General features: G+C 42.1%; 2 protein-coding genes across 3 annotated transcripts in view; one reads left to right on the top strand and one right to left on the bottom strand.

Moving 5' to 3' along the window:
- The window catches only part of LOC108641912, a 15,065-nt gene extending 9,261 nt beyond the window's left edge, over positions 1–5,804 (bottom strand). The window contains exons 1-2 of the mRNA XM_025896431.2: positions 5,732–5,804; positions 4,987–5,609 (exon numbers count right to left, since the gene is read on the bottom strand). Of these exons, the coding sequence (XP_025752216.2) occupies positions 4,987–5,609; positions 5,732–5,804 (696 nt within the window). The remainder of the gene's footprint in view (positions 1–4,986; positions 5,610–5,731) is intronic.
- The window catches only part of LRP6 (LDL receptor related protein 6), a 125,644-nt gene continuing 104,025 nt past the window's right edge, over positions 5,784–27,402 (top strand). The window contains exons 1-2 of one of the 2 annotated variants that reach the window (XM_029965015.1): positions 5,784–5,924; positions 20,872–21,267. In XM_029965015.1, the coding sequence (XP_029820875.1) occupies positions 5,803–5,924; positions 20,872–21,267 (518 nt within the window). In that variant the 5' untranslated portion in view covers positions 5,784–5,802. Of the gene's footprint in view, positions 5,925–8,450; positions 8,485–20,871; positions 21,268–27,402 lie in introns of those variants that run through there. The other variant, XM_018085816.2, reaches the window with a different exon arrangement.

Here is a 27,402-nt window from a genome sequence, read left to right as displayed (position 1 = left end):
TTTGTTTTGTTTCTTCTGAAAGTTTTTGGTTGCACCATTTGTTGTTTATTCAGATTTTGTTAATAAAAAGCTGTTTCTTTTTCCTTTTTCACACTTCCACCTGAAGTCTCTTTAATTTCCAAGTTGTAATCTTGTTGAACTAAGACATCTGCTCATGTGAGACCTCACCTGCAGTGCTGCCTCCAGCTCTGGGGTCCCCAGCACAGGAAGGACATCAGCCTGTTGAAGCGAGTCCAGAGGAGGCCACCAAGATGATTAAAGAGATGGAGCACCTCTCCTATACTGGGATTGTTCACCCTGGAAAAGAGAAGGCTGAAAGCTGAAGGGTGACTGTCTTGGTTCCAATCCAGGATAGAGTTAATTTTTGCAGTAGCCAGAAGGGGGCATGGCCAGGACTTGGAGGTTATTCTATACCGTCTGGGGTGGGGGAAGGGAGTCTCTTCCTAGGAGACTGGGTTCCTTCCAGTCAACTAAGTGAGCTGGGGACAGCAGTGGCCCTGCTTCCAAGCCAGAGGCAGCTGTGGGGGGAGCGTGGTGGAGGGAGCAGTTGGGTATTGCCTATTGTCGGGGGGTTTCACGGTGAGCAATAACCTTTCTTTTCTTGTACCCTCTGTCATTATTATTGTTGCTGTTACCGCTGGTTTTCTTATCTCATTACTGTCCACAGTAAATTGTTCTTATCTCAAGAACCCATGATCTTTACCTTTCGTGCCTCCAATTCTTTTCTCCAACCCTGCTGCAGAGGGGAGGGGAAGGGGACGAGGGGAGCAAATGAGCAGCAGTGTGGTTCGGAGAGTCTCAGTGGGAGCACTAAATTGGGGAGCACCATTCCTAAAACATAACAGCCTTATTTGGCACCCCATGTGAGGCTCCAAGGGTTGAGATAACAACAGATCTGCCCAGAGCAGGTTGGAAACAAATTTATCTAAGCATCTGTTGTATTAAGTACAGAACCACTGGTCATGGTGTTGCTTAGTCTGTTCACGTGGATGTGGTACCTAACCTGTGTCTGCCACAGGCTCCGTGGCCACTCCAACTGCAGCTGAACAACTGTGCCAGTAGCAGTTGCCCCTGTATAAAAGAAGAAATCCAAGACAAAATCAGTTTGCTGAAGAGGAAGTAGGGCCCTCAGAACGGGAGGAACAGGCAGGGCCAGAGATAATCACCCAATCCCTGTCCCTGGGGGAGCTGCGGGATACGCAAAAGGATTTCAGCTGCCACTCAGGTGAGCCTCTGGTGACCTGGCTGCTCCAGTGCTCAGGTATCATGGCCCACAATATGGAACTACATGGTAGTGAAGCCAAGTGACTGGAATCCCTGTCCTGGGATGTGGGCATTGGGAAGAGGACAGAAACACTCAGCCTCTGAAGGCAACTCCTGTCAAGCGCAAGGTAAAGGTATTCTCTCAAGGATGACCTAGTAGTGTGCCCAAGCAGGTGGAATGCCATGGAGAAAGATATCGTTCCTGAGAGAATTAGCTGTGCTGGAGGTAATCTAGAGGGATTCAAATAACCAACCCTGGAGATCCAGATGAGGTCCAGTGTACACAATCCACGTGGTGGAAGTTTGTACAGAGCACACCATCATTGTATGCCAGCTCATTGGCACTGATGCCAACAAAAGAAGGAGAACAAGCAGTGCTTCAGGGGGAAATGTCCCACGCCCTGTCAGGATGGACCACAGCCTCTGCTATTGGGAACAAGCCTGCTCGAGAGAGAGGGTACACACCACAAGATAACCTGTGGCTTTGCCTGCATGACACAGAGAGAACAAGAGGAAGTGGGATGGGAAACCCACCTCTGCCCCAGCAGTTGAGAGGAAGAACAACCACTGCAGGAAATTCTTCAAGGATAAATGCTGCTTTGGTTTCCAGTGGGCAAGTCCTCAGACAGAATAGGAGAGCTCACGTTACTTCAGATCCTCTTGAAGGGACCTCCAGGTCATATTTAAAAGAAGTGAGCAACAAGTGCTATGACCAGGACTAAAGGGGCCCTGTCTCCAGCCAGGTAAAGGGACAATTGGATCTATTGGACTGTGTGGATCCCATGGCACATCAGACCCACAAAAGTATAAGGCTTTAGTTGACACCAGAGCACAATGTACCCTTATGCCATTGAGATATGCAGGGGCAGAACCCACCTCTTTTTCTGGGATAACGGGGATCCCAACAGCTGATTCTACTGGAAGCTGAAGTGAGCCTGACCAGGAACAAATGGCAAAGACATCCCATTGTGAGTGGCCCAGAGGCCCCATGCATCCTTGGCACAGATTACCTAAGGAGAGGGTATTTCAAGGACCCAAAAGGGCATTGTTGGGCTGTTGGGCTATCTGCTTGGAGACAGGAAATTGGACAGCTGAATACCTTGCCTGGTCTCTCAGAGGACCCTTCTGCTGTGGGACTGCTGAGAGTCGTTGAGCAACAGGTACCGATCGCTACTGCAGCAGAGCATTGTCAGCAATCCTGCACCAACCGGGACTCTGTGACCCCCATCCAGGAGATGATTCGTGACCTGGATGGCCAGGTCACGGGGCTTGGAGCAACCTGATCTAGTGAAAGGTGTGCCTGCCCATGGCAGAGTGGTTGGAACAAGATGATCTTTAAGGTCCCTTCCAAGCAAACCCATTCTGTGATATTTTATGATATTTGGGCTAGAATAGAGAAAGGAGGATTGTATCTTGGCAGGCTGTGGGGAAAGGGGGCTAGGCTGAGGGAGATGAAGCCTGTTATAGCTTTGAAAACAGACATTGGAATTTTTCCGCAATATCAATTACTGGACAGTGTGTACCTAAATGAAAGCCCCCCCCTTTCCCCCCTTCATCTGTTTTTTCTGGGGTGGGGGGAGGCGGGAAGGGGGAAGGAGTGGGGTTGCGAGCAGAGCGGCATGGGAGTGGGAGAGGCTTTTTTTGAAAACCAGGCATCACCACCCTTTTGTCTGCAGGACTTGCTGTCCACCGACCGACCGACAGAGCGGCAGCCACCTTCAGTTTTGGCCGCCTCCCACTTTTCCCTGAGGAGAATTTTTTTTTTCTTCCCCGCCTGGCACCGTTGTGGAAGAATGATTGGGAGAGCCCCTCGACCGTCTCGGAGCGAAGTGTTCTGCCCCAGGCTGTGGGGCTGCATTATCAGAGCATCTTCCCGCAGGGGCTGCCTGACCCGAGGACCGCATCACAGCCCTGGGACCGGCGGGAAAAAGCCCTTTCATTGTTGGCTCATGGGGCTGGGAGCAGTTGTTGAGCCACCGGGGACAGCCTGCCCTCAGCCCCCCCTGATTTGCCACGGGGACTCCCCCACCTGGGAAATTACGACTTTGGTTTTTTTGAAAGTTTTGGGTGCACCATTGTTGTTTGTTCGGGTTTGTTAATAAAGAGCTGTTATTTTCCTTTTTCACACCTTTCGCCTGAAGCCTCTTAACTTCAAAGTTGTAATAATGTAGAGGGAGGAGGTTGGCTCTTCTTTTCTGGCCCTCCCTCCTTAACGGATATTTGCGTCTTGCTAAACTAAGACAAGCCAATAATCATTAACTGGCTTAGATGAAATCCAAGCAGGAAAGAGTTCAAATTATTGAAAAATGGCAAAATGCACCAGTGTGAGGGGTGACAGCATACAGTGCTCAAAAGCTAACAATAAAACCAGTCAGCCTGGACAGCAGGGAAGACGTCTTTAAGAGTCAGAGCAACCAGACAGGGGATCAGGCTCCCAAGAGACAGTCAAGACACCAGAGTGTTTCCAGCAGAAACAGGTAAGATAAGAGAGGGATTGGCATGTAGAGAAATGTGTTTTGTGATGCAGAGTTCAGGCTTGAGGTTTTCCTCAGCTGTGCACTGTGCCATTAAGATACAAAGAATTCATTACAGGTCTGCCATACTTCTCAAGAGCTTGATGACAGATTGTGCAACATTATGAGTATGGAAGAAGTACAAGGAAACAGCACAAGAAAAAAAACCCCAAACCACCAAAAACCTCTTTTCTTCTCTGATTCCAATTAACAGTGAAAATAAATTAAAAAGTGTGCTCCTTTTGCCCACTCCTGCAAAATCAACAAGGGTTGGACACAGGTTATCTACTGTCTAGGGTACATTTCTGTATGGAAAGCCCTTCCCCTCTCCTATCCATGTGGATCTTGCTTGAGTTTGCTAATCCTCCCAGCTGACAGCATAGTAACAGAGGAGGCACTTTCATCCAGCAGTCAAGGACAACATTTTGTAATGTCGACCTAGCTTTGGGCAGGTCTTGCTGTTGAGTTGCATTTGAAATATACTTATTTTTATAAAAAATTATGAGGTTTTGGTTGTTTGTTTTTGTTTTTACATAGTAAAAGTTGAGAGTCTGATATCACATGACACGAGGAACCTGTTCTTAGAATTAGTCTACAATGCCCAGGCCTTTAAACTGGCCCAGATGTTATCTCCTATTGTAATAACAAGAAAAGCTATGAATATATATGTTGAACAGATATGAAATTAAAACTTAAGTGTTTCTATAAATTTCTAATAATCCAGAAAATAATACCAACTTTGGAATGTAAATATTTCAGATTTTGCTGTAAGTTCTTCTGTTTCATATCATTATTCTACTCACCAGCTGTCACACTCTGTGAGGGAGGGAGACTGTGACGTAGACATTTAGACTTAATGTTCCTTGTTGAAATAATGAAATAGATTTTCTAATCTAGAGGAAAACAAGCTGCATTTTGTATTATCTATTAGGAACAAACAAAGAAGATAAGGAGGGAAGTTTTTTTGAAATTGAGAGTGTATTACCAAATCTGAACTTTTTAGCTTCTTCAGAAAGAGAAGGGTATGTTTACTTGAATGCAAGAGGGAAAAAGACTAAGTTATGTTTAAACACAGCATAAACATTAACTACTCATATTCTTTGTAACTACTGCTCTAAGCAGCACAAACCCATCTTACCACATTTAGTTGTTTAACAAGGAGGCGATAACCCAAAGCACCCACAAAAGTGCTGGGAAATAAATCACGCACCATTACATCAGCCAAGCAGCCAATTCCTGCTGATAAGGGACGCCTGCTGCCTCTGCTTCGGGAAAGGCCAAGATCACTGCTCTTCGGTCTACACGCAGGGGGTACTAGCCATAACTTCATTTTTCCACACTGCTTCCCCCCCTCTCCCGGCCGCTCCGGCCCCTTCCCGGCCCAGCACTCTTTGTGCCGCCGCTCCAGCGCCGCCGCAGCTCTGGGGCACAAAGTAGTCCCGGCCTCACGCGCCAGTGTTCCTCCGCCTCGCAGACGGCGGAGGGAGCGAGGGGAAGCAAAGTAGTCCCACTGGAATGCAACGGCGGCCACCGCCTCGCCCCGTTCCTGTCCGTGTCCCTGTGCTCGGGGGGTGCCGCAGCCCCAATCACCCTCCCTCCCGGGCGGAGCCCCGTCGGGCTGCGGTCCCCGCCGGGCTTTCTCGGCTGCGGAGCTTCCGGACGTGTGCGTGATCCCGCCCGTGTAAGAGAGGCTCCGCGCCCTCGCCTCTCTGCGCCGTCCTGGCGACGGAGCGGTGCCAGGCGGGCGGGCGCTGCGCCGGGCGCCGCCGGGCACGGCGCGGAGAGGAAGGAGAAGGAGGAGGAGGAGGACTGTATCCCTGCGCCTGTGCGCGCCTGGCGGAGGGTGAATGGGGGAAGGAGTGCGGCGCTGGCGTGAGACGCGCCGCGGCCGGCAATGGAGGGCAGCGCCCGCTCCCCGGCGGCGCGCCGGAGGCGAGGGGCCTGCTAGGACGGGCGAGGGGGAATCTCCGCGGCCGCCTTCCCCGCCTCCGCCCCCTTTCCCGCCGCCTCCCCCGCGCCTGGAAGCATGAATCGGCAGCGGAGGTGCTGCCTCCTCGCCGCGCCTCCCGCCGGTGAGAGCGAGGAGGGAGGGAAGATGGGGCCCGTCCTGCGCAGCCTACTCGCCTGCAGTTTTTGTTCCTTAATGAGAGAGGTGAGCCGGGCGGCGCGGCGGCGGAGGGCAAGGAGAAAGTTGCCGGGTTGGTGGCGAGGGGCCATGTTTGGCGCGTTGCGGGAGGGAGCGGCGAGGCCTGGCTGCTGGCGGGGCGGGGCCCGGCGCGGGGATAGCGCTCTCTCCCTCCCTCCTGGCCGCCGCCTTCTCCCCGCTTTGGGAGCAACTTATACCCAGCCGAGCCGGGAGCTGCCCGCCCTACAAGCGGCCGCCGGGCACCTCCCGAGCCGCCCTATTGTTGTTTTCAAGTTTGTTTTGGTTGGGTTTTTTTTGTTTGTTTCTTTTTGAAAAAAAGAGCCCCCCAAACTAGCGTACGTCCCCCATCTCTCCGCACCCCCCAGCAGTCTGTGGGCTCCAGCGGCTCTGGGGCATAGCTCGGCCACGCCTGTGTCAGGCTGGTACCGCTGTTCCCATTACCAGGCTTCTCTCGTTTTCCCCCCGAGTATCGATCCTGCCGGGTGCGGGAGTAGCGCAGAGCCTCGCCTGTTCGACGTGGGGAGGCTGGAAAGTGCCCGGGAATTGGTGCTTCACCGACACTCTGCTCGCAGCGAAGTGAGCGAGAGGAGGAATGAATGCTCCTCTCAGCTGGGCTGGCTCTGCGCTGGGACTTCAGAGAAGTTTGTGTTTCACGGATGAACCACCACGGATCTTCATACAGCTTTAAATCAGCAGTCGAGTGCCTTACTAGGGGATGTCATTTAAAGTAGCCCAGAATTTTGATTCCGCTTCCCAGCTCCAACAGAATTTCTCGTCTTGCAGGGCACAATCTGAAAGAAAACAGGATTATTATATTTTTTGTTTTAATGCTGTAAATCTAACTACTGTAGCTATTTCTCTGGGTTCAGTATGTCTGGGAAGAAATGGTCTGTGGTGTTTGCATGCATCATTTTGCTGTTTATTTTTTTCATACTAGATGGGGAAGAAGTTAATTGCTTACAATTTATCAACGACACTTTCATTTAGAAAATTCATTCGTGCTAGAGTGTTTCGATTAAGATTAGACTAACTCAGGCTAGGTGGTGTAGGTTGAAGTAACTGCTCTGTCTCCAGTTGCTCAGTACTCTTGAAAAACAAAGATTTTCGTCTCTTCCATGGCCTTTTTTTCCACCCTGTGCATCTGTTTGCCATATTGTATCCTGTTTGCAGAGATACAAATACACTTATTTAAATGGTACGTGTAACATTTCGTACTTCTGTTGTAGCAGTTAAACCCCAATTTTCGAAAGTTAAGTTGAGTCTGGAGTATAGGGAGAAACGGTTTCCTGATTAGTTTAATAAGTAACAATCATGCCTGTTCTTAACATACCGTGTTTGTCTTTAATGTTCAACTTAGTTCAAATGACAGCACAGAAATAGCTGTTGTATGTGATGTCACATAATATTGTTCCTTTAATTTCTTCAAATCTTAACACAGTGACGTGTGCCTTTGCAAATTTATGTATACTTGATGCTTAATAGGACACTTTGAAGAAGCATTCAGTTTATAAATTATATGACTGTCATTTATTTTCTTGTCTCTCATCTCTATTGCCAAGGACATTTGTATCCAAACGGCATTTTTGTTTCTTCTGTGTTCATGGTTCCCCGCTGTCTGATCACCTACCTGAAGTCATAATCTGTTTGTGACACGATAGTAATTTTCCTACTGGCTAATTGTTACTTTAGATAGAGATAAACAGCAGGAACAGCTGAACCGTGAAGAAACAAAAATCAAATTTTAATGCATACATCCTCCCTAATAAACAGCATCTATGCAAGTGGAATTGGTTCAAATGAGATGTGTTGAGTTCAGAAGAGGTGTCAGCAGTTCCTTAATGAGGCAGAGGCAATGCCAGCATGAGTATGAATAAGCCTGTACATGAAAGTAGAGGTGAAGTTATGAAGTTCACTGTTTGGTTTGTGAATTCAGTACTGTGGAGGATGCCAAGCCAACAGCGCTGGAGACAGAAACTCAGAAAATGTAATAGTGTGTGTTTGTGGATTACAGCATCTTCTCTGCTTCCAGAACTAGCCTCCCTGTTCTTGTAAAAAAAGCAAATGGATGGAGGTTTACACAACTGAACTGTGGTCAGTGCTCTGAGGGAACTATGGTAGATTTGTTTAGCTATCTGGTAAGGAGTAAAATTGGTACCCTGGAAATATATAAGGACTTGAAGAAGTATGAGACTATTACTGGCTAGAAACTCATGCACAGGGCAAGGCACCTCTCTGTCAAATCATCCGAGGACTGTGATAAACCAGATCCTGCTGATGTTTTCAGGGCTAAGATTCTAAGAGACATGTCCTGACAGCTTGCTGTGGAGGTTCTGTGGTTTGGGGTTGGTTTTTTTTTTTTTTTTTTCAGTGTTATGGCTGATGGAAGAAAGAGGTCACTGGTCTCTGTTCCCCCCTCTTGGCCCCTGGTTTGATTTGGGGGATTGGGCTTCCACCTCCCTGACCATCAACGGTGCTTGAAGCTGCTCCCTGAGGTACGTTGAGGAGCTGTTTCGTGTGAGCTTGGAGGTGTTCTTCAGGACAGCTGTGAAACCAATCAGCTCGGTAATTGTTAGATAATTGACAGCTGCAAAGAGGCAAAAGCAGAGGTATCGCATCTGTCAGGGTGCTACAAGTAATTGCGAAACTGAGGGTTTGACTTTTTAAATAGTCATAGAGAATTATTCCTCCACCAGTATTCATGGCTTGCTTTTCTTCCTGAAATAGCTCTCCAGTCAGCATGCAATTGCGGTTTTGTTTTGGTTTTAAACCCTGATCATGCAGACAGTGCATAAAACTCTTGTTTGAATAGGAATCTTATAAATGATGTTTGTGCAGATCTACTGAATATTGCAGACCTCTGTGCTTAAGGTCAGTTAGTGAAGAAATGAAAATGCCTCTTTGCTAATGGGCATTTTAAAACTACACTTCCCTCTTAGCATTCCGAAGAGGGTTTGTATTAATCCATTATTATCGTTTTAATATTGTTATTATTTTAATTGGTTTTAATCTGTTGTTTCTTGGTTTTCATAAACAGATTGTTGCTTTTTTGCATTTTTTTTTTTAGGTAGATTCATTTACATGTTTTTAGAAGAGCTTAATGTTCAGGACTTGCTAAGCTGTAACTGGTGTTGCGTGCATGTATTTTTCTACCAGAAGTCAGAGAAGGGAACAAGGAGTAGGTTTTTACTTCTGAAGCACTGAGGTTAGAGATGAAGTGTGGTGTTTCCAGTGTGGTTTGTGCCTTCAGGTGAAGGGTCTCTTCACCTTGGACTGTACAATACTGAAGTGGTCTATTTCTTCACCCCAGCTTGAATTAGCTATTTTCTAGTCATGTTTCTTCATTATATGATGCCTCAGAAATCAGTGTACCTTTGTCTGCCGTGATTTCCAATGCATTTTCCTCTTTTATCTCTTCATAAAACAGTCTGAGATTTATGTGATCTAACGTGTTACAAAATCCACCATTACTTTAATAGTTCTTGCAATTGCATGTGATATAGTTCACTTATCAGATTGCTGTAGCTTGTATTTAAAACTGAAAAATTAGGACTTAGACAGTTTGATGGCATTTTTTGCTATGTCTTGGAGGTAAGGTGAAGCAGCATTTTTGGCAAGGTGCACTGAAGATATAGGGAAGTTCTGGGTATAGGGTGAAACTCTGTATCTGGTCAGAGGTGTATGCAGGTGAAGGATCCCTCAGTATGAGTTATATGAAGATAATCAGGTGGAAAGCTTTGTTCTTGTTTGACAGCAGTAATGGTTAGGGTGGCATGAACTGTATTCGTATTTCCTTTCCCTAGTGACTTGATACAGTCAGCATTTCCTGAGTTCTAGGTAAGGAATTTGGCTAGAAGCTGCAGAACATGTAGAAAGGGTTTTTGTTTTTTTTTGCTTTTTTTTTTTGTTTTCAGGAAGAGAGGTGAGGATAGGGCATACAAGACCCTTTTAAACTCTGTGTTTGGAGGCTGGAGAAATCTGATTCCTTTGGACATGTGTAATCCACTTTTATAATGATGTCGCATCTCAAAAATACCAGCATTAAAAATATTTGCTGCAGTGCACATGACATGGAATTTACTTTAGTTCAAATTGAGTAGAGCAAAGATATTTTTTCTTCCTTCTGAGAGGGTGGGCTAGGAGAAGAAAACAGGGAGAAACAGGTCTCAGTTTCTGATCTATCACCATTCATCTCCTCTGGCAGCCAGCATGCAGACTTAAATGCTATATTCTTTGTCCCCAGCATATTTAACCTCATTAATTTCCCATGAAATGTTAAATACTTGGGTTGCTTTGCCGGTGGTTTCTTCAAAAGAGTCCTGTTCCTTGTACTCTAGGGAGGGGTATGTGTTATTGTTGAGTGGCACCAGAAATGTAGTTGTAATTAAAGCTTTTTTGCATGCTCCTGCTTCTGGCTGAGCTGGTGGCTCAGCCGTGTCTGGGGGTGTGCTCAGCTCCTCTTCCAGTTCTCCTGCTGGGGAGCCCTCACATTTCAACCCAGTCACTTGAGAGATTCGGGTGGTAAACTGCCACCCACTTCTTTGGTGGCATGGTGGCACGTGGGGGTCATTTGTACTTTGAGAGTGGTTGTTGTCAATGAGGCAGTGTTATGTTGACATGGATTTTCCCCCAGATGGACTTTTACCAGTAAGTGATTTGAGTTGCTTAGAAAGATATGGGGGGGATGCAACTGCCTTGAAGACTTCAGGGATGGTCTGTTCACATTTATAGTTGGCATTACTAACTTAAAAGTGAACCCTTGAACCTAATTGCTGTGGCTCACCAAAGATTGGTGTGTGCACTTGAGGTGCACAGTGAGTGAGTTCTTGCACACAGTGAGTTATTGCACTTCTGTAATTCTTTGTAATGATGATTCTCCTAAAGTGTAATTGCTGTTCAATGAAAGAAATACATTCTCTCCTAATAACCTTTAGTTTTTCAACTTACACATCACGTGTGGTTTCAGAGTATATGCTACTTGCAGAGTTACAGAATACACAGTGTTCTAAATGAAGATGCTGTGTCATTCTTCTGTGTTAACTGTCCCAGGCTTAGAAGGGGAAAGTTTTAGGTCTTTAATAGATTGTACAAAAATGCTGGGCATTGACACCCTAAATATTGAATAATCTTTTCCAATTTATATATTTGGCAGGCAAGCTGAGGTAGAGAGGCTTCATTAAACTCTCTAGATATTCTTGTGGTTTATAAATATTTATGTCAGGAGATTCACAATACGAACAGGCTTGCTATTTGCTCCTCATGGACAAACCTAGTCAGAACACAGTGCTTGTATTTTCAAGTAGAAATGAGTTTGTTGGTTTTTTTGTCCTGTGAAAGGATTATGAATATAGGATGATTTTATTTTTCTCCTTATGATTATCTTGCTACAGACGTTTCAATTTCAATGTAATTGGCACTGTTCCCTACCAGTTTTGAAATGGTAACATACCAGTCTATGAATAGAATGAGAATACTGTTAGTACCTTTTTTTTGTAATACCTTATTCTTAATATACTTTTAAGAAATTAACCAGTCAAAGTCTAGGTTAAAAGAAGCAATGGTTTAGTTAGTAATACTTTGTTTCCTTTGCAAAATGCTGTAAACTATTTGGAGAAAGAAGCATATCAGTTTAAAAGATTGAATGCTTTTCGAGCTTCATTATTTATACGGGTAGAACAATAAGGAAATGTTTTTAGTATAAACAGACATGGGAAAATGGCAACATTCATGCAGATTTTTTAGTATCTTGTTACAGGATCACATTACCTAAATAGAATTACTCCCTTGTGATATAATCAGTGTGGCAAAAATGTGATTATAGTTTTAATTCTGTTTATGAGGGCCATGTGTGGGCTCTTGATGTCAGATTTGAAAAGTAATCATATTTGAGACAAAATTTTAATCAACAAGCTATATAATTTTGCTTAATCAAAAGTTGTTTTCCTTCTCTATGATACCGAACTGTAATGTTCTCCTTTATATTCTTCTCCTTACTACTCCCCTCCCCTCCCTTCCTAGTATATTCCCAGAGGAAGAATGTAGTTTGTGTGTACTTTGCTGTGTTTTTTAAACTGTTTATGCCTCCACAACTCCTCAATAGTAAGGATTTTCCTCTGTCCATTGTCAGAGAATTCAGGCTTCTAGAAAGTGGCTGATGGTTTTGCTGGAATTCTGAAGATTAAGGGTATGTGGAAGGTAACAGAAATATAAGGTGTCATAGAATTTCAAACTTTGTTCCTTTAGTTGTTCTGTCAAAGCAGGGAATAAAACTGTTGCTTATAGTCAAAGTGTTAGTGTTAATTAAAATATTAACACTTTGGAAATCCAAGAATGGTCTTGTCTCCACATGGATTAATAGAGAAGGAGTATTAAGAATAATAGAAGAGTAGGAATTTGTAAACATTGTAGTGACTCTTATTATGTCCATTCAGAAAATGCAATGATGGTCTAATAACTCAGAAACTTAACTGAGGCTCAACAGTTACCCTTTAGCATGTAGGTAATAGTAAAATTAGTAAGTAAGATAATTCAAAGTTGAATGGGTTTGTGTTTATGGGTTTTTGGTTTTCTTTTGGATTACCAGAAATTAGCCCTATTCAAAAAGGAAAAGACAAGATTAAATTATTGAGGTATGTGCACATCTTTCCTTACCCATTAAAACCAGTCCCTAGCTGTTCATTTGAACTGGAGTTGTTACTTATTGTATTAATCTATGGTAAACTTAGTAGTTTTAAGAATTTGAATGTTCGAAGTGTAATTTTGGTTTGAGAACATTTTTCTTTTGGGAAAGGGGAAGTTTCTTTCTTTTGGGAAGTTCTTTTAAACTTGCACTCTGATTTTCCTTTAATTTTCTTACAGTACTATCTTCTAGTTCAGTGCAAGTTCTTCATATTTTTGCAAAATTGTTGATTCTACCTTGTCTTGAAGAACAGGAAGAACTGTGAACTTGTATGGGCATTGTAGTAGATGTGGCTTTTTCTGTTCTGGATTCTTGTTATGGTGGATGAACGGACAGAGATGCTGTTTGCCAAGCATTAGCTGCAAAGTCTGCCACAAAGAAACAATTGCATTTGATCACTGCAGCTGATACAGCTGATAAAACCACAGGGTTGGTTGTTGAAGAACTGTAGATGAATGTGATAAGTCTTCCAGGCCGTGCTGCTGCTCCTCCCTCCCCATACCTCAAATCGGTCCCACTATTATGTCCCAAATGAAGGTGGTCATTTACTTCTGTGATGTACTCACCAGTCCTGGCAACTTTTTCCATTCTATGGGTCATTCTGTCCTCCAGTTGGGTTTTTTTGTGCTACATTCTGTGTTCAAGCTTGACCGCAATTTCCTGATAGTGCTTCAAAAATCTAAACAAACACAAAAACCCAACCACAAAACAGAAAAAAATGAGTTATTTTGTTTGATTTGGTTATTTGGTTTGACCTGGCGAGATGAACTGACAGACTTCAAGAAATGTTTTTTAAGTCTCTTTTAGACTGGCATGCCATTTTGGATAAATTGTTGAAAAAGTCATCTAAGAGTAGCTCAGTGCCTATGAGTATGAGCTTGTCAGTGTGGAGAAAGGCCCTATTTGTTTGAAGGTAAACCAGTGTGCTGCTGTTCAGGGTGTGGGTATTTTGGCCCACGTGGAACTATTATCGGGAGGTGAGACCCCTTGGCTGGGACTGTTCCCACATGCTGCCAATATAACTGGGGTCCTCCAGCTGTGGAGGTGAGTGAGCTGGTAGCAGCAAATGTGAGTAAACACTCCCAGGCCATTTTTGACTGGATGTGCACCCCCAAACGTGTGTTGTTCAGGCTGGAACTGCTGAAACTGCAATTGTTCCAGAATAGCAACAAACTTTGGAGCATTCCCATCTGAGCTTGCCAGGATGTACAAGGTACATCTTGCAGCCTTTAGCCTTTCTAGGCTTTGGGAAATGGGCTACCACAGTCACAGCTTCAGTGTTGTGTCTCAGTGCTCTAATTCACCGGAGGGACACTGCACAGTCACTTCCAACAGCTTCCTGAGGAATATGATAGAGGCTTTTGGCTTGTTTCTTTACTGTTAAAAGCGCTGTAGGAAATGATGATGCCAGAAGGTGGTGTTTTGTTTCAGTGTGATCTGGTCATCTTATCTGTCATCATAGTGCTTGCAAGTTTAGTTTGCAAAATATCATCTCTATTCAAATGTAGGACTCTAATTGGTACGATATAGCTAAACAGTTTTTCTTTTTCTGCATGAGCAAAGGTGCTTGCTAACTTTTTCATTAAACAGATTGTGTCGATTTAAACATCGACCAGTAGAACTAGGGAAGTATTGCCAACGTGTGTGGAACTGGTATGACTTCATCTGCAGGGTGTTATTCTGACAACTGTTTGAGAAACTGGAAGAGTGCTGAAGGAAGATTAGGAGGAGACTTGAGGAAATGGGAAGTATAAATGTTGAAGTTCTGCAGACATTAATGTGTATCATGGTATTACTTGATTATATATCCCTAAGGAGCTTTCCTGCTTTCCAGAGTCTGCTGCTGGCCCTGGAAAGTGCCAGATCACCTTTATTTTGTTGCTACTTTGTAAACAGGAGGGTAATGGAAGAAGGTGGTAGTTTTATATGGCAATGCAGCTGCAGGGAGCATAGCTCTCTGCTCATCCTGTTGTCAGCAAGATAGATTCAGCATATAAAGTTAGGAAAATGTCAGCCTCTAAAGTGCTGTTTTATCCTCACGAGAGTGCAGTGGGGATAGAGGAGAAGTCAGTGTTACAGAAAGGTGGACGAAAGTGATGTGAGTGTGCTACCTGACACTGAGAAGACACGTGCTGTGGTAATCCTGCTGTAAGGCTCTGTTGCCAGCAGGATGATTTGGCAGGTGATGCCTTCCATTCAGAAAGTTATTTGCTTGTGATAGGCCAGAACTTCATGGTGTGCTTCAGTCATGTGTACTTTTGCTGTAATCTGACAGGACTGTTGGCTTTTTATGCCTGGACCTGGTATTTCTATCCTTCCTTGTAGTCCATTTTATTTTTTTTCTTCTCTTGCCCCCATCCTTCTATCTCTTTTCCTGTATTCAGCAGGCTAAAGGATGACTTACTGCTTTTGTGCCAGCTTGTCCTGCAGTATGTCTTGGTCTCTATAGCTATGATCTTGCCAAAGGCCTGCAAAACTAACCGCAAAACTTGGTGCAGAATCCAGATACTGTTGTTGCTGCTGCTTGGTGTCTCTGCTTTTGCACTTGATATGGTTACTCATCTCATTCACTGGCAAGTGTGACTGTTCTTATGACCTTTTGAGTTACCATCTGAATAGCTCTTGGGTGTCTTTAGCATGGAGAATATACTTAAGTTTAGCTGAAAAGAGGAGAAAAGGTCCTTTCTGACAAATTTGGGCTTCCTCAGGCTTGTTTACTAAACACCTGGTTAGTTTCTGTGTCCTGCAAGTATATTTGTGAGAACAAGGAGGTTCAGAGAGAACAGTGCTCTCTTTTGTAGTGAAAGTGGAATGGGGGCCACTGGTAAATCAATTCATTAGTTTTATTAGAAAAAAAGTATGGAATTGTGTATTGTGTGGAATAAATTGGGGAAGTGCTGTGATGGAGAACTTGGTGCAAAATCCTGGCCTGTTGCTTGCTGTACTGAAAACTTGTACGTGCTTCCTGGTGATTTTGTTGTTTGGTTGAAAATACAAACCATCTCTGTGTAAGTTTCTTGAGGCTGGCTCCCTACTTTTGGGGAAAGTTTATTTTAATTTTCAAATTACCTCTCTTCGTATTTGATATGACTCTCCCAGGCTTTATTGCCAGCGCTATCTCAACCTGGTAATTCTTGCTTCTCTAAACTGAGCAGCAAAGCTCAAACACTCATGGGTAACAAATACACAGAATTCCTTACAAACATGAGCAATGATGAAGAAATTTGAAACCCGGAGAATGAGGGAAGAGTCCTCACAACTGACAGTTCCAGAATCCATGTGTCAGTCCAGAGATTTTTCATTATGTTCTTGCCTTGGTTCTCTGTGGGACATCTTGGGGATGGTTATCATATTACAATACAGGGAATTTTGTATTTTGAATGGTTTTAAGGAGTTGCAATTAATGTTCTTTGCTGGTTGTATATGCCTATTTCTCTGCTTTTCCTTCTCTTGTGGGCTGAATGTGGGTGTACAGTACTCTGTCAAGGCATCTGGAATCCTTCTTCCTTCCTGTGCCTTATCCAGGTCAGCGTGTATTTGCTTGGTACATTTCATCACTGTGTCTCCCCTTTTCTCCATGTTTGCCATCCTCATGACAGTGTGCTTGGCAGTACTAATTCACCTTCAGATGCTCAGAGTTCTTCAGCAAGATCTAAAAAGGAAGGGGCAGAGCAGGAGTCTGAAAAAGATTTCTCCCGGCACATTTCTCTCTGCCAACTGGAGCTGGAAAATTTTTGGATATGGGCACACTGCAAGAGTGACAGAATAGGATAGTCCAAAGAGCTGAGTACCCTCTTCCCAGCTCAATGACATCTTCCAGTATGACAATCCATGTGTTTCTTGCCAGTGGACTACTGCATGGATATTTCATTCCCCAATGTCAGTGATCGCTTGGTGATTTCCACAATGTGACCTGGGCCACGCTGGGATTCTGTGACAGCTTGCCACAACTTATGGTGGCCACCTCTAGTCTGATGAGTCCTGCTCCTTAACTGGAGGTTCACAAACAATTGGTTCAACTAATTAATCAAAGCTGATGCAGTCTTTCCTTTCCCTGGTGTGCTATTGCTTATATGTATTTGATTTTTGTTCTGAACTGGTTCTGGACAATGGCTGGCTAAAAACTGCTTTTTGGCAGGTGGTGGGGAGAGTTCAGCTCAGTAGTCTTCTGCTGGTTTAAGTCCCTGCATGGGAGCTAATGGTATGGGAAAAGCGCTAGTGCCAACATGGGAGGTCAGGAACCAACAGCTAAAAGTGAAGCCAGGGAGAAAGGATATGGCTGCAGTCACATCTTGAGCAGATCTAGCAGGCTGCCAGTGAAAGGGGGGAGAGCTGCTCCCCCTTCCAACTCCCTGCTGGTCGCCTTATGTTAGTTTTGGATTTTGCTGGACCACTTCTTGAGTTGATTCCACTTGCTAACCCAGTCAAACCTTTCACCGCATAATAGTTTGAATCAGCTTGGGGAGGGGCCCTTAACTAAGTGAGGGGGTAGTGCAACATTGCTGGGGATTGGGAATGAGAAAAAAGAGTGTGGGGAAAATGAACATGTGGTAATTGCTTTAACCAGGCTAAACTCCATGTCAGTAAAATAGAGGTACCCAGAGCTGTCCTGGATTGTGGAAGGTGGAAAGGAGGAAGTGGGAATTTGTGGAAAAGGCTACTGGACTAGTTAAAGAAAAGCATGACAAATTCTAACAGCTTAAAGTTGCTACGTTAACACCAAAAAGATTAAAAAACATTTTTAGCTGGTGATTGTTTTATGTTGGTTCATCACATTGCACCCTGTGGGCAGCAGTATCTTTATGCGTGTAGCAGATGCTCACAAGTTAGATGTACAAAGCAAGACTGAAGTAAACAAGAGTCAGGCAAACCAGACTTAAGTATCTTGGGGATTAGCAACTTTCAGTATGCAAGGGGAGTGACAGGAATTGCAACCAAGAGAAATACATGGTACAAGAACTGGAGTTTGGTGGTGAGAAGGCAGCAATGAGAATTCTAGTTGTAAAGGTAAGGCAAAAAAGACAATTACGTGAATATTTGAGTTAAGAAGCAGTTATAGGCTCAGTGATCACTACTGGCAGGAGTTTCTTATGATTTAAATTATTTTTGTTGCAGTTGAAATGTGTTAAACTTGAGGTTTTGTAACTTTTATGTTCTTTAAGGGAACATTTGTTCCTGCTAGTGGATACAAAACCACTCTTATTTTATAAATAAGCATAGCTTTTCCTTTGTATTGGGTACTTTAATTAAATGAATAAACTGCATGTAGACCTTTCAGGTGATAGAGGACATGGTAATATTTGCTACTGTTTCAGTTTTTTATTTCCAAGGTGGATGCTTTTTCTTTTAAAAATGTGGTGTTCTTTTCAGTGTATTGTAGCTTGTTGCAGTTACAATATATGCTTTTATGATGTCTACAGAAGGAGAAATAAAAACATGTAAAGAGTTCAACTTCTTAAAAAAAACCCACTCTGAGTTATATCTTTTTACCCCATTATAACTTAAACTGCAAAGTAGTTGCTTAGCTTTGAAAGGAGTTTCTCTTGGACTTCTTCCCTTAGGTTATTACTATAGTTCATAACTTCATTATTCAAGAAAGTCATCTTTGCAGTGTCCTGTGCTTCTTTCAAAGTTGGGACAGGAAAACTTCTGGCACAATTTTCCTTTTGGTGTTGCTGTCTGAGCGAAGTAAATGCAAAGATGATACCAGGTACCAATGCTGCTGCCAACTTCAGTAACTGGGTTTTATAGGACATGGAAGCCTTTGTGTTTTCTGGGAAGGGTTGGAGGCAGTGGGGGAACAAACCCGTTTTTTATAATTTTGGTGATGCAGATTTCATTCCTGAATGTCACAAGACATTGGAAAGCTTTACATCCTCATCTGGCAGCCCTACGGAATGGGAATGCTTTACGAGTCGTGGCTTTGAATCAATTTGCATGAAGCTGCATATCCTCGGTGTAGCTGCGTTTCTTCTGAGTCGTCATTTACGTAACTTGTACCATTGATGAAAAGGAAGTTTTCCCCAGTCCTTCCTCAGGCAGCTCTGAGCTCCAGCCAGGAGTGAATTACCTATGCAGCGTGGTTGCGATAGGCTCAGCAGTGCCTTCAGGCCTTGGTGATTACACTTGACATGCCTGGTGTTCCCGTTCAGTGCATGCTGTGTGGGGGGGTACTCCATGTTGCTCATAATAATGGAGGTTGTACTCATTTGTGTGTGGATTTACTTTTTTTTCAAATGCTGGGCATGCTGTCCTGTTAGAGAAAGCTCTGCCAGTTGGCTGCACACTTTCCTATGGTGCACTAGATGACACTGAGCTGGCTATTAACTAGATTTTTCAGGTTGTAATTGTATGCAGGCTTTAAAAAGTAGATGGTTTTATTACACTACTGTTTTTTTACATCTTGCAGTCTATTGAATACTTTTCAAAAAAGCATAAGCAACCCTGCACTTCAAGAAAATCTATTGTAATTAATTTTAAATCTTAGGGGGGTGGGAAATTATGCAAGGAAGGGAAGGAGATAGCAAAGTAAGGTAAAAATAAACCTTCTTAATATAAAGAGTCTGCTTCTCATTTAAAAAAGTCTACTGCTTCTCCATGGAAAGATAATCTTTAAATTGAATGGGGTTTTGCACAAGTAAAAATTGCTTTCTGGAGAGGGGAAAATACAAATACAAATTTGGTATTATTAAAACAAAGTTTCACCCCTCCCTCCTTCTGTCTAAAGATCATCATAAATCAGTTTATATTCAGTGTTTCTAAATTTAGGATGACAGTAAGCAATTAATTTTTTAAAAACCCCACCAAAACCAACAAAATCCTCACTCCCCACCACCCCTAAACTTGTATAGCAGAACTCTTGTAATTGGAGGTAGATGAAGGAACTTTTCAGTTCTTTCAGCTTCCCCCAATTCATATGTGACAGTGTCTTTGGGAAATTGTTTTGTGGTACAAAAGGGAGTAGTCTGATTTTTGAAACTAGCTTTTGAATTTATTCCTGTGTTAATATTTCTAATTTCAGTGCAAGTTTCTCATATAAGGAACTGTATCTCTTCTGGCAGTGTGACCTTGACATTATTGAACCATGCACATCTTTGGCTCTATAAATGAAAACCTTTTATTTAGGACATACGTCCTTCTGCAAGTTCAAAGTGCCCATCTATGCTGATGAATAAATCTTCAAGTTCCTAGTGAAATTTGTGTGGTGACAGGCAGAAGAGCATTTAGTATGACACTCATAGTATGTCTCTCAATTCCTTTGTACAGCTCTGTTGCTACAGTTTCTGAGTAAAGACAGGGAAAGGTTGAAATGTTTTCTGATAGTCAATTCAAAAAGGATGTGACTGCCTTATACAAATGTAGTATTTTTTGTAACCTTTTGTTGAAGAAGGAATGGGGCTGGAATTTGCATCATACTGTATATAGCTTGTGATTAAGGACAATTAAACAGGCATATTACATTTAAGAAACTATCTATTTTCATGGTTGCTGCTCAGGTGTTGTTATGAAAAATATACTGTGAAAAGTGACAGACTAAGCAAATAAAGCCTGTAAAATAAAGGCTTTGTGTTAGAGAACTAAACAGGAGTGGTAGAGCTGAGTTTGAAAGAACTCGGTGTTGTCTATCCATACCTGTAGAGTTATTTTTCTCCCTACCTCCTCATACCACTTTCAACACTAAACCAACATTTGTCTCATGCTGTGCAATGAATTTTGGATTTTTTGTATTATATGTAAAAATGTCTGAGGTATATAATTTTGGGGAATATCAACATGCAGGTCACTTTGAAAGCTTGACATGAATTATGCTGTTATTGAAGTGGTGTGTATGTTGCTAAATTCTATAAAGAAAAATAATCATTGCTTAGATGGGCCAGCACTGAGCGCTTAGAAAACTGCTTTACTCTTGTCTTCTTTATTCTTATTTAAATGTCCTTCTGTACAGAACAGTGTCATTTGAGTACTTCAAACCCCCATTTTCTTTGTTCTCTCCCTTCTTCTTTATTGCTATTTTAATAATGCACAACCCAGAATACTGAACTGCCTGTTATGAAGGCACGATCTTGGCTTGTAACAAAGTCGAAAAGCTTTAAAAGTCAGTGCTTTTTAGTCAATCCTCTAAATGTCTCCCCACCATTTCTTATTTTTTTAAAAATACTCTTACATTAGTAGCTACTAATGGCCTGATGCACCATCATAGTGCAAGTTACAGTTAATATGAGTGACGTTAATACATCTGTCTGTGTGTCCCCCCCCTTATTTCTCCTATTTGAAGCTGCCCCGCTGTTGCTGTACGCGAACCGACGGGATCTGCGACTGGTGGACGCTGCCAATGGGAAGGAGAATGCCACCGTGATCGTGGGTGGCTTAGAGGACGCAGCAGCAGTGGACTTTGTGTTTGTAAAGGGGTTGATTTACTGGAGTGATGTCAGTGAAGAAGCCATTAAACGAACAGAATTCAATAAATCTGGGAGTGTACAAAATGTGGTCATTTCTGGACTTCTGTCACCCGATGGGCTGGCATGTGACTGGCTGGGAGAAAAATTATACTGGACAGATTCTGAAACAAATCGGATTGAGGTTTCTAATTTAGACGGATCACTGAGAAAAGTTTTGTTTTGGCAAGAATTGGATCAACCCAGAGCAATTGCCTTAGATCCTGGAAGAGGGTAAGTCTTTGTTAAAACAAAGTAGTTACAAATATCGAAGTTTGTACTATTTCTTGTTTGTTGAATGGTTTTAAATAGGTGATGGTACTGTATTTGAAGTTATCCTAAGACAGTTTGCATTATTTGCTTCATTTTCTATTTGTGTGATTTGCAAACAATTTGCACTTCTAAAATTGCATTCCTAATGGTTTGTGAACAGCTAGACTTTTAAAAAAGTACTAGAAATTTCTTTTGGCAGTTGTACAGAAGATTAACAGAAATGGAGAAGTTCTAGTGTAAAACCTAATACAATCTGCTGTGCTCTAAAGACAGTCACACTTGTGCCTCTCTGACATGTCGAGTAATTTTTGGAGCTTTAATAATTATTGATATTCATGCTTTATTGAAACATCTGAAGAAATGAGATAAATCAATATACTGTACTAATAATAATTTGAGATGTGTTCTGGCATTTAACCAAAAAATTTACAGAAAAGTTCCTCTCTCTCCCCTCGAGGGAACTTCTCTTTAAAAAATTCTGTGTTTTGGCTTAGCCCATTCTAGAACTGATGTAGTTTTCTCAGCTGTCATTAGAGTCTCTGGATGTGGCTTACAGTAGAACCTTTTATCTCTATTCTTGGGACAAAGTAGTGTTTGCCAAAAATGCAAAATTCAGCAGTGTTTTTGGTGATGTTACTTAAAGGGTTGGCTTGAGGTTACCCCATAGGTAGTCACCTGTGATAAGGTGTTTGGCTCTCTCAAAGTGGAAGACTAATGCTGTGTGTTAGAAGACTAATGCTTCTGACAATTTTTTCTATCTATAGTAGAGAACATATTTATACTATCTTTTTTTTTTTCTTTGAACAAGCAAGAAAATTAATCTATTGTACTGCTATTGCACATAATTTTTAAGCCAACTTTTTTTTGGGGAGGGAGGATCGGTGCCTTTTTTGTTTGTTAAGATGAGGGTTGTGTTTCGCTGCATGCTACTTCTTTGCATTCTAGTTTGTTTGGCTCTTTTCCTCCAAAAGAAGAAAAATCTCTGCAAAACATGGCCTCTTTCCTGAACTTCTTGGAAATACTGTATCTTGAATATTTTCTTCCACAGTTTCAATGGTCCTTTGACAATTTAAAAAGAGAAAAGATGTTTGGTTTCCGTTACATATATTTCAGGCTTCGGAAATAACAGAAGAATGGATTTATGCTTTTCCTATGTATTTACAACTTGTAAATTGGAGCTAATGATAGTGTTAGTTTCATTTTAGTAGATTCTAAAACCATTTAAGAGTGCAAGAAAAGTGTAATGCTCATGCTCCTTCCACCCACCATCCCAAAACTGAGAGAAAAGGGGAGGAAAAACACAGTCAAGGTGGTTTTGATTTGGCTTGTAACCAGAGAGATCAAGTTTCTTGTTAGTTAGGAATAGCACACTGTTGTGAAGCCAGTTGGTCTTTTTTTTAGAGCAGTATTTGTATTTTCTGAATCTGGACAGTAATATGCTCAGTGATCCATACTAGATGATTGCATACTCTTTCACTCTTTCTAGTACTTTACACTAAGAGGAAAATACAAGAAGAAAAATTAAATAGCTCAAAGGTAAAGCAAGCTTGTAACTTGTTTCATATTGATGATCTGTTAAATCAGTAGGAAACACTTCAATATGCCTAAATCTAAAACAACTCAAAAAAAGCAAAACACCAAACCCCCTTCGCCAACCCAAACAAAACCCCACTAACCAAAACAAGAAACCCCTCCAACAACTCTAATTAAGGGACGAAACATTTTTTTCTGCTGCATTTTTGAAGAGGTCACTTTCTAAGTTGTTATATGAAGAGTATGTTTTAAGAAGGTAATAGAGCAATATAGCCAGCTTCTATCTTGCCATATTGCAGTTGCAAATATTGCAGTTCTTGTATGCAATTTTATTACAGAAGACCTTTCAACTTTTAATAAATCTGGTTATATTTTAGAACCTTTCAGAACCCTTCAAAGGAAGGGTGGCATCTGCACAGAGATGTAAATTTAAAAAGATAAATAAATAATTCCCCAAACTCTTCTTGTATGCATGCTTCTTTCACTAGTATTTAGATTTTTTTCGCCCTGTAATTGTCTTTTGGTTTCATGATGTTACCTGGCAAATAGCAGTAGGAATAAGTAATAAAAAATTCTAAGAGCAGCTAATAAAATCTGAAACTTGGAAAAGCAAAACCCTTCTCATTTTCCTGCAGTCTAATCCATCTCCTACTATGCTCAACTGATGTTTATTTCAGATACAGTTTTATAAGATTGTAATTAATGAAAATAAATGATTTAGCAGCAAAACTTACACAAAGGTCATCTTTATCAACAAGTTCAGTTTGTCATCAAAGTTAAATTGTCAAATGTCTAAAATAGCATATGTAAGTATTTCATGATGAAGTTGATTTAAGTACCAAACTACTAGTCTCTTCTGTGTTGGGATGTCTATTTATTAAATGTATCTATCTTGCTGAAAACATGAGAATGCCTACTTGGAAGTGAAATGTTAAGAACTGTATAAGCTACCACAAATATGTAGTCATGAAGAATGCATTTTCCTGGCAGTGTCCCATGTAGTAAAAATGAAATGTTTTACAGCCCTATTTTCATCTAAGAAGGCATTAAAATATGAACTGTCTAGATTCTTCTCCTACATACATTTTGAGGTTTGAGCTTCTCATTGCTCACATTCATATGCTACAACTTCCTTTAATTTTTTCAGTTTTAGTTGTCTTGATACTCAATAAAATACTGTGTGTGTACCAGGAAAGAGAAGGGACTTCAGATGAAGATGAAGGGAAGGAAGTGTTTGTTCAGCCTTCTTTTGAAGTGAGCCAGCAGGTTTCAGGGCAGTTTCAGGAAGGCTTCTTGGTCCTAGCCATCCTTTCTAGAACTGTTTTTTCCCAACTGGTGTTAAACATGAGATCCTTCTCAATAAGATCAGCAGCTGGGGTTAGCACTGACACTAATGTCGACTTTTTGCCAGGAGAAGACCAGGTGTTAGGTCACCAAGTGCAGGAGAGCGCTTGAAAGTTGAGCAAGTTGAAAAGAAGTTTTTCTGCTTCAGCAGTCAAGATGGAAAAAACAAAAAGAAAAAAAAAAAGGCATATCCAGATTCTTGACCAAGTACTACTTGAAAATGCAGTATTGTATATTTGTACTGCTGTTTCCTCGTGTTGTTGGGTTTGTTTGTTTTAAAAATTGTGCAGCCCTTTTGTCCTCATGGAAAAGACTTCGTTATCGTAGTTACATCAAAATTACCCTTTAGACAACTTGATCAGCTTTCTTCATAAGGAGCATTATCAAAATCAACTGGCCTTTCTCACTTCTAGATGTATTATTCATTACAAAGGGAATTTTAAGTGCCTCCTAGAAGTGGTAACTAATTACTTGCTTTTCAGGACATGTTTTAAATCAAGTGACGTATAGAGTTACCTTAATTGTTAAGCTCAACCCAAAACTTTTGGGTTGTAAAGGTTTTCAGTTAATGAATGGAATTAGAGTACAAAGAGCTACAACACTTTTTATGGCAGCTGAAGTTGATTTCTGGATTAAGTACTCTGCATGTTAGGGAAGATCTTCAGGTTTAATGGGTACCCCTCCCCCAACAAACTTATTTTTTTCATGCGAAACCTTTGCAGGGAGCACATACTTTATGGACCTACTTCTTCTGTTTCTTTGGAAGTTGGAAACTTGTGTCTGAGCATGTCAAGCACAAAAGCAACTGTAGTACAGGACTTACATCGGCACGTTGTAACAAAAATTTGTGGGAACTGGTAGTACTTCTGCTGAGTGGTAGATACTCTTATACAAGAGTATAAGAAAAGGGAAATGGACAGTTCTAATTACAGTTACAGTACCTGTGATTTTGGGAAAAAAACACTTTAAAACAAAAAAAGCAAACAGAATTTCTTTGCAAATTCACTTGTGCAGTGAAGGGTTTTTAGTTTTGTGGTGGTTTGAAACTCCCAAGAATCTAATTTTTAAGTTCAAGCTCCCCCCCCTCCCAGTTTGCCTCTGTGAGAGGGTTTAGTGATGGTATGGACTTGATATCTTTTTCACCCCATGTGGAGAGCTTTCAGACAAAACACAACCATTCGTTATTGGGGGAAGGGGAAAATATTTACAAAGGTTTATTTACACCCACATATATATATTTCCATTAAATTAAATTTCTCCTCTTCTTCAATAAAAGTCCAAGAAGAAAAGTCTTTCTATCACTTCTCAGGTCACAGTTCCTTCATTTCAGTTTTTTGTGGCACTGGTTAGTGTCCTTCATTTTCCTGAGGCAGCAGATTTACGTATGGCAGTCAGGATTTTTGTTCTTACTTTGTGGAAATTCCAAACCCCGAGCCCGAGCCTTCGGGGGATTTCCTTGTAGATCTTCACTCCTATTGGGTTAGAACATTGAAGGCAGCTTTCAGTTCAGTCTTACCAAAGTTCTTCTGCTCTGTCTCAGCTCAGTAGCATGACAGAAGCAGCAGCAGAGGGCACGGCCACCTCCTCCGCATTCCGTCCTGGCTCAGCTCTCAGGACAAACTCTGGGTTTTCAGCTCCTTTCTCCCTCTCTCTCGCTGCTGCTGCTGCATTTCGGGACTCCCTAAGGGTTTGGAAGTCCACCCCTCCTCTTCAGAGAGTCTCTGGTTTTTGGGAAAATAATACAGTCTTACCCCAAACCAGCTCTGTTGAGTTTACCTCTGTTTTGTTGCCAGCTCTCCCTCCTGCAGGAACATCTCTGCGTCTTTCAGCCGGCTTCACGTTATCTCGTTGCTACTGGCTATCTTTTTGGCTTTTAGCCATGGCTGTCTATGTTCAGGACTGCTCCACTGCTGCTTTCAGTGTCTTCTGCTACTGCTGACAGTAAGGAAACTTTTCCAGCTCTTGATTACGGGACCCAGTCCAGCTTTGACACTATACCAGGTCTCCCATGGCCTCAGTTGGGGTTGGGGGCCCTTGGCCCCCAGAGTGGCTCACTGGCCCCCTGCTTCCTTCTGGCTTAGATCATGGCTACCTATCTTCTACGCTACCTTCACCACCTTCTCTTCCGTTTCTGTGGGCATGTAATTTCCGTAGGGCGCACGTGGACTATTGATTGGCCCAGTATTATCAGTGGGGCAAACCATTACTACCTCAGAGAAAAGGTTTTTCAAACCACCACGAGTTTGCATGCAAGTTAGTTACTATTGTATAAAATGGCACTTTAGATGTAAATTCCCAAAATAATGCAAATAAGGCTTTGCTTCATACTTTCTCTTGCTTGATGCCATCTCTTAATTGAACAGATTGCATCTGACTGAGTATCTTTCTGCTGCTCCTTTGCTGATATTAACATTTCATAGGTGAAAGATTGGTGCACTCAGCTAATTGTTTGCTGCATGGCCTGGCCTGTGTCCTGAGGAATTAATTTCTAGGTTTTATAGGTGATGTGCAGGCAAGTGTTATACTGATACAAAATCTGCAGACTGCTGTGATATTGGCACAGAGACACAGAAGGTGTATTTAATCTTTCTTCACCTAAGGAGGCTCTGTTTATCAGAAGATGTTGGTTGCAAATACATCACTAAATTCTGGTAACAGCTAGGATAGTAAACAAACCACAAGATATTTTTTGGTTACTTAAAGGTAATTAAGCTAACTCAAAAGATTGCAACAGTATTGCACAGGTTGTCCTGATGAAACTGCATCAGGAGTGGCCTGCCTTGCCTCTTGGGCTGCATGTAACTCCTGGAAGATCTAAAATGCAGCACTGATGTTGCTAGTAGCTGGATGATCCTAGCAGGAGGACTGTTGTGTGACCTGAATCTCCAGGCATGGGAGACTACAAAGCAGAGAAGGTTGCCTAGGCCAGGATTATACTGCATGATTCAAAACCCAACAGCATGCAAAGCAGTGCTTCATCCTGCAAGAGGCTAGCATGGCACCTGAAATGTCCTTGCCGTCTTCTGTCCCAGAACTATTGTAACTCCCTCTGCTTCTGAAGCATAACGTGTTTGGGATTTGGCTCTTGCTTCTATGAAGATCTTTGTGGCTACTGGGAAATAAGATCAGACACTATTCACTTACTTTAATAGCCTTGAATATTAACTCTAGGGGTTTGTTTGTTTGATTTTCTTTGGGGTTTTTTTGTTTTGTTTTAAT

The sequence above is a fragment of the Manacus vitellinus genome, unplaced genomic scaffold, assembly GCF_001715985.3.
Source record: "Manacus vitellinus isolate BGI_N305 unplaced genomic scaffold, ASM171598v3 scaffold_88_pilon, whole genome shotgun sequence".
Taxonomy (NCBI): Eukaryota; Metazoa; Chordata; class Aves; order Passeriformes; family Pipridae; genus Manacus; species Manacus vitellinus.
Note: the sequence above shows the minus strand (reverse complement) of the source record. Positions and strands in the feature narration are given on the sequence as shown.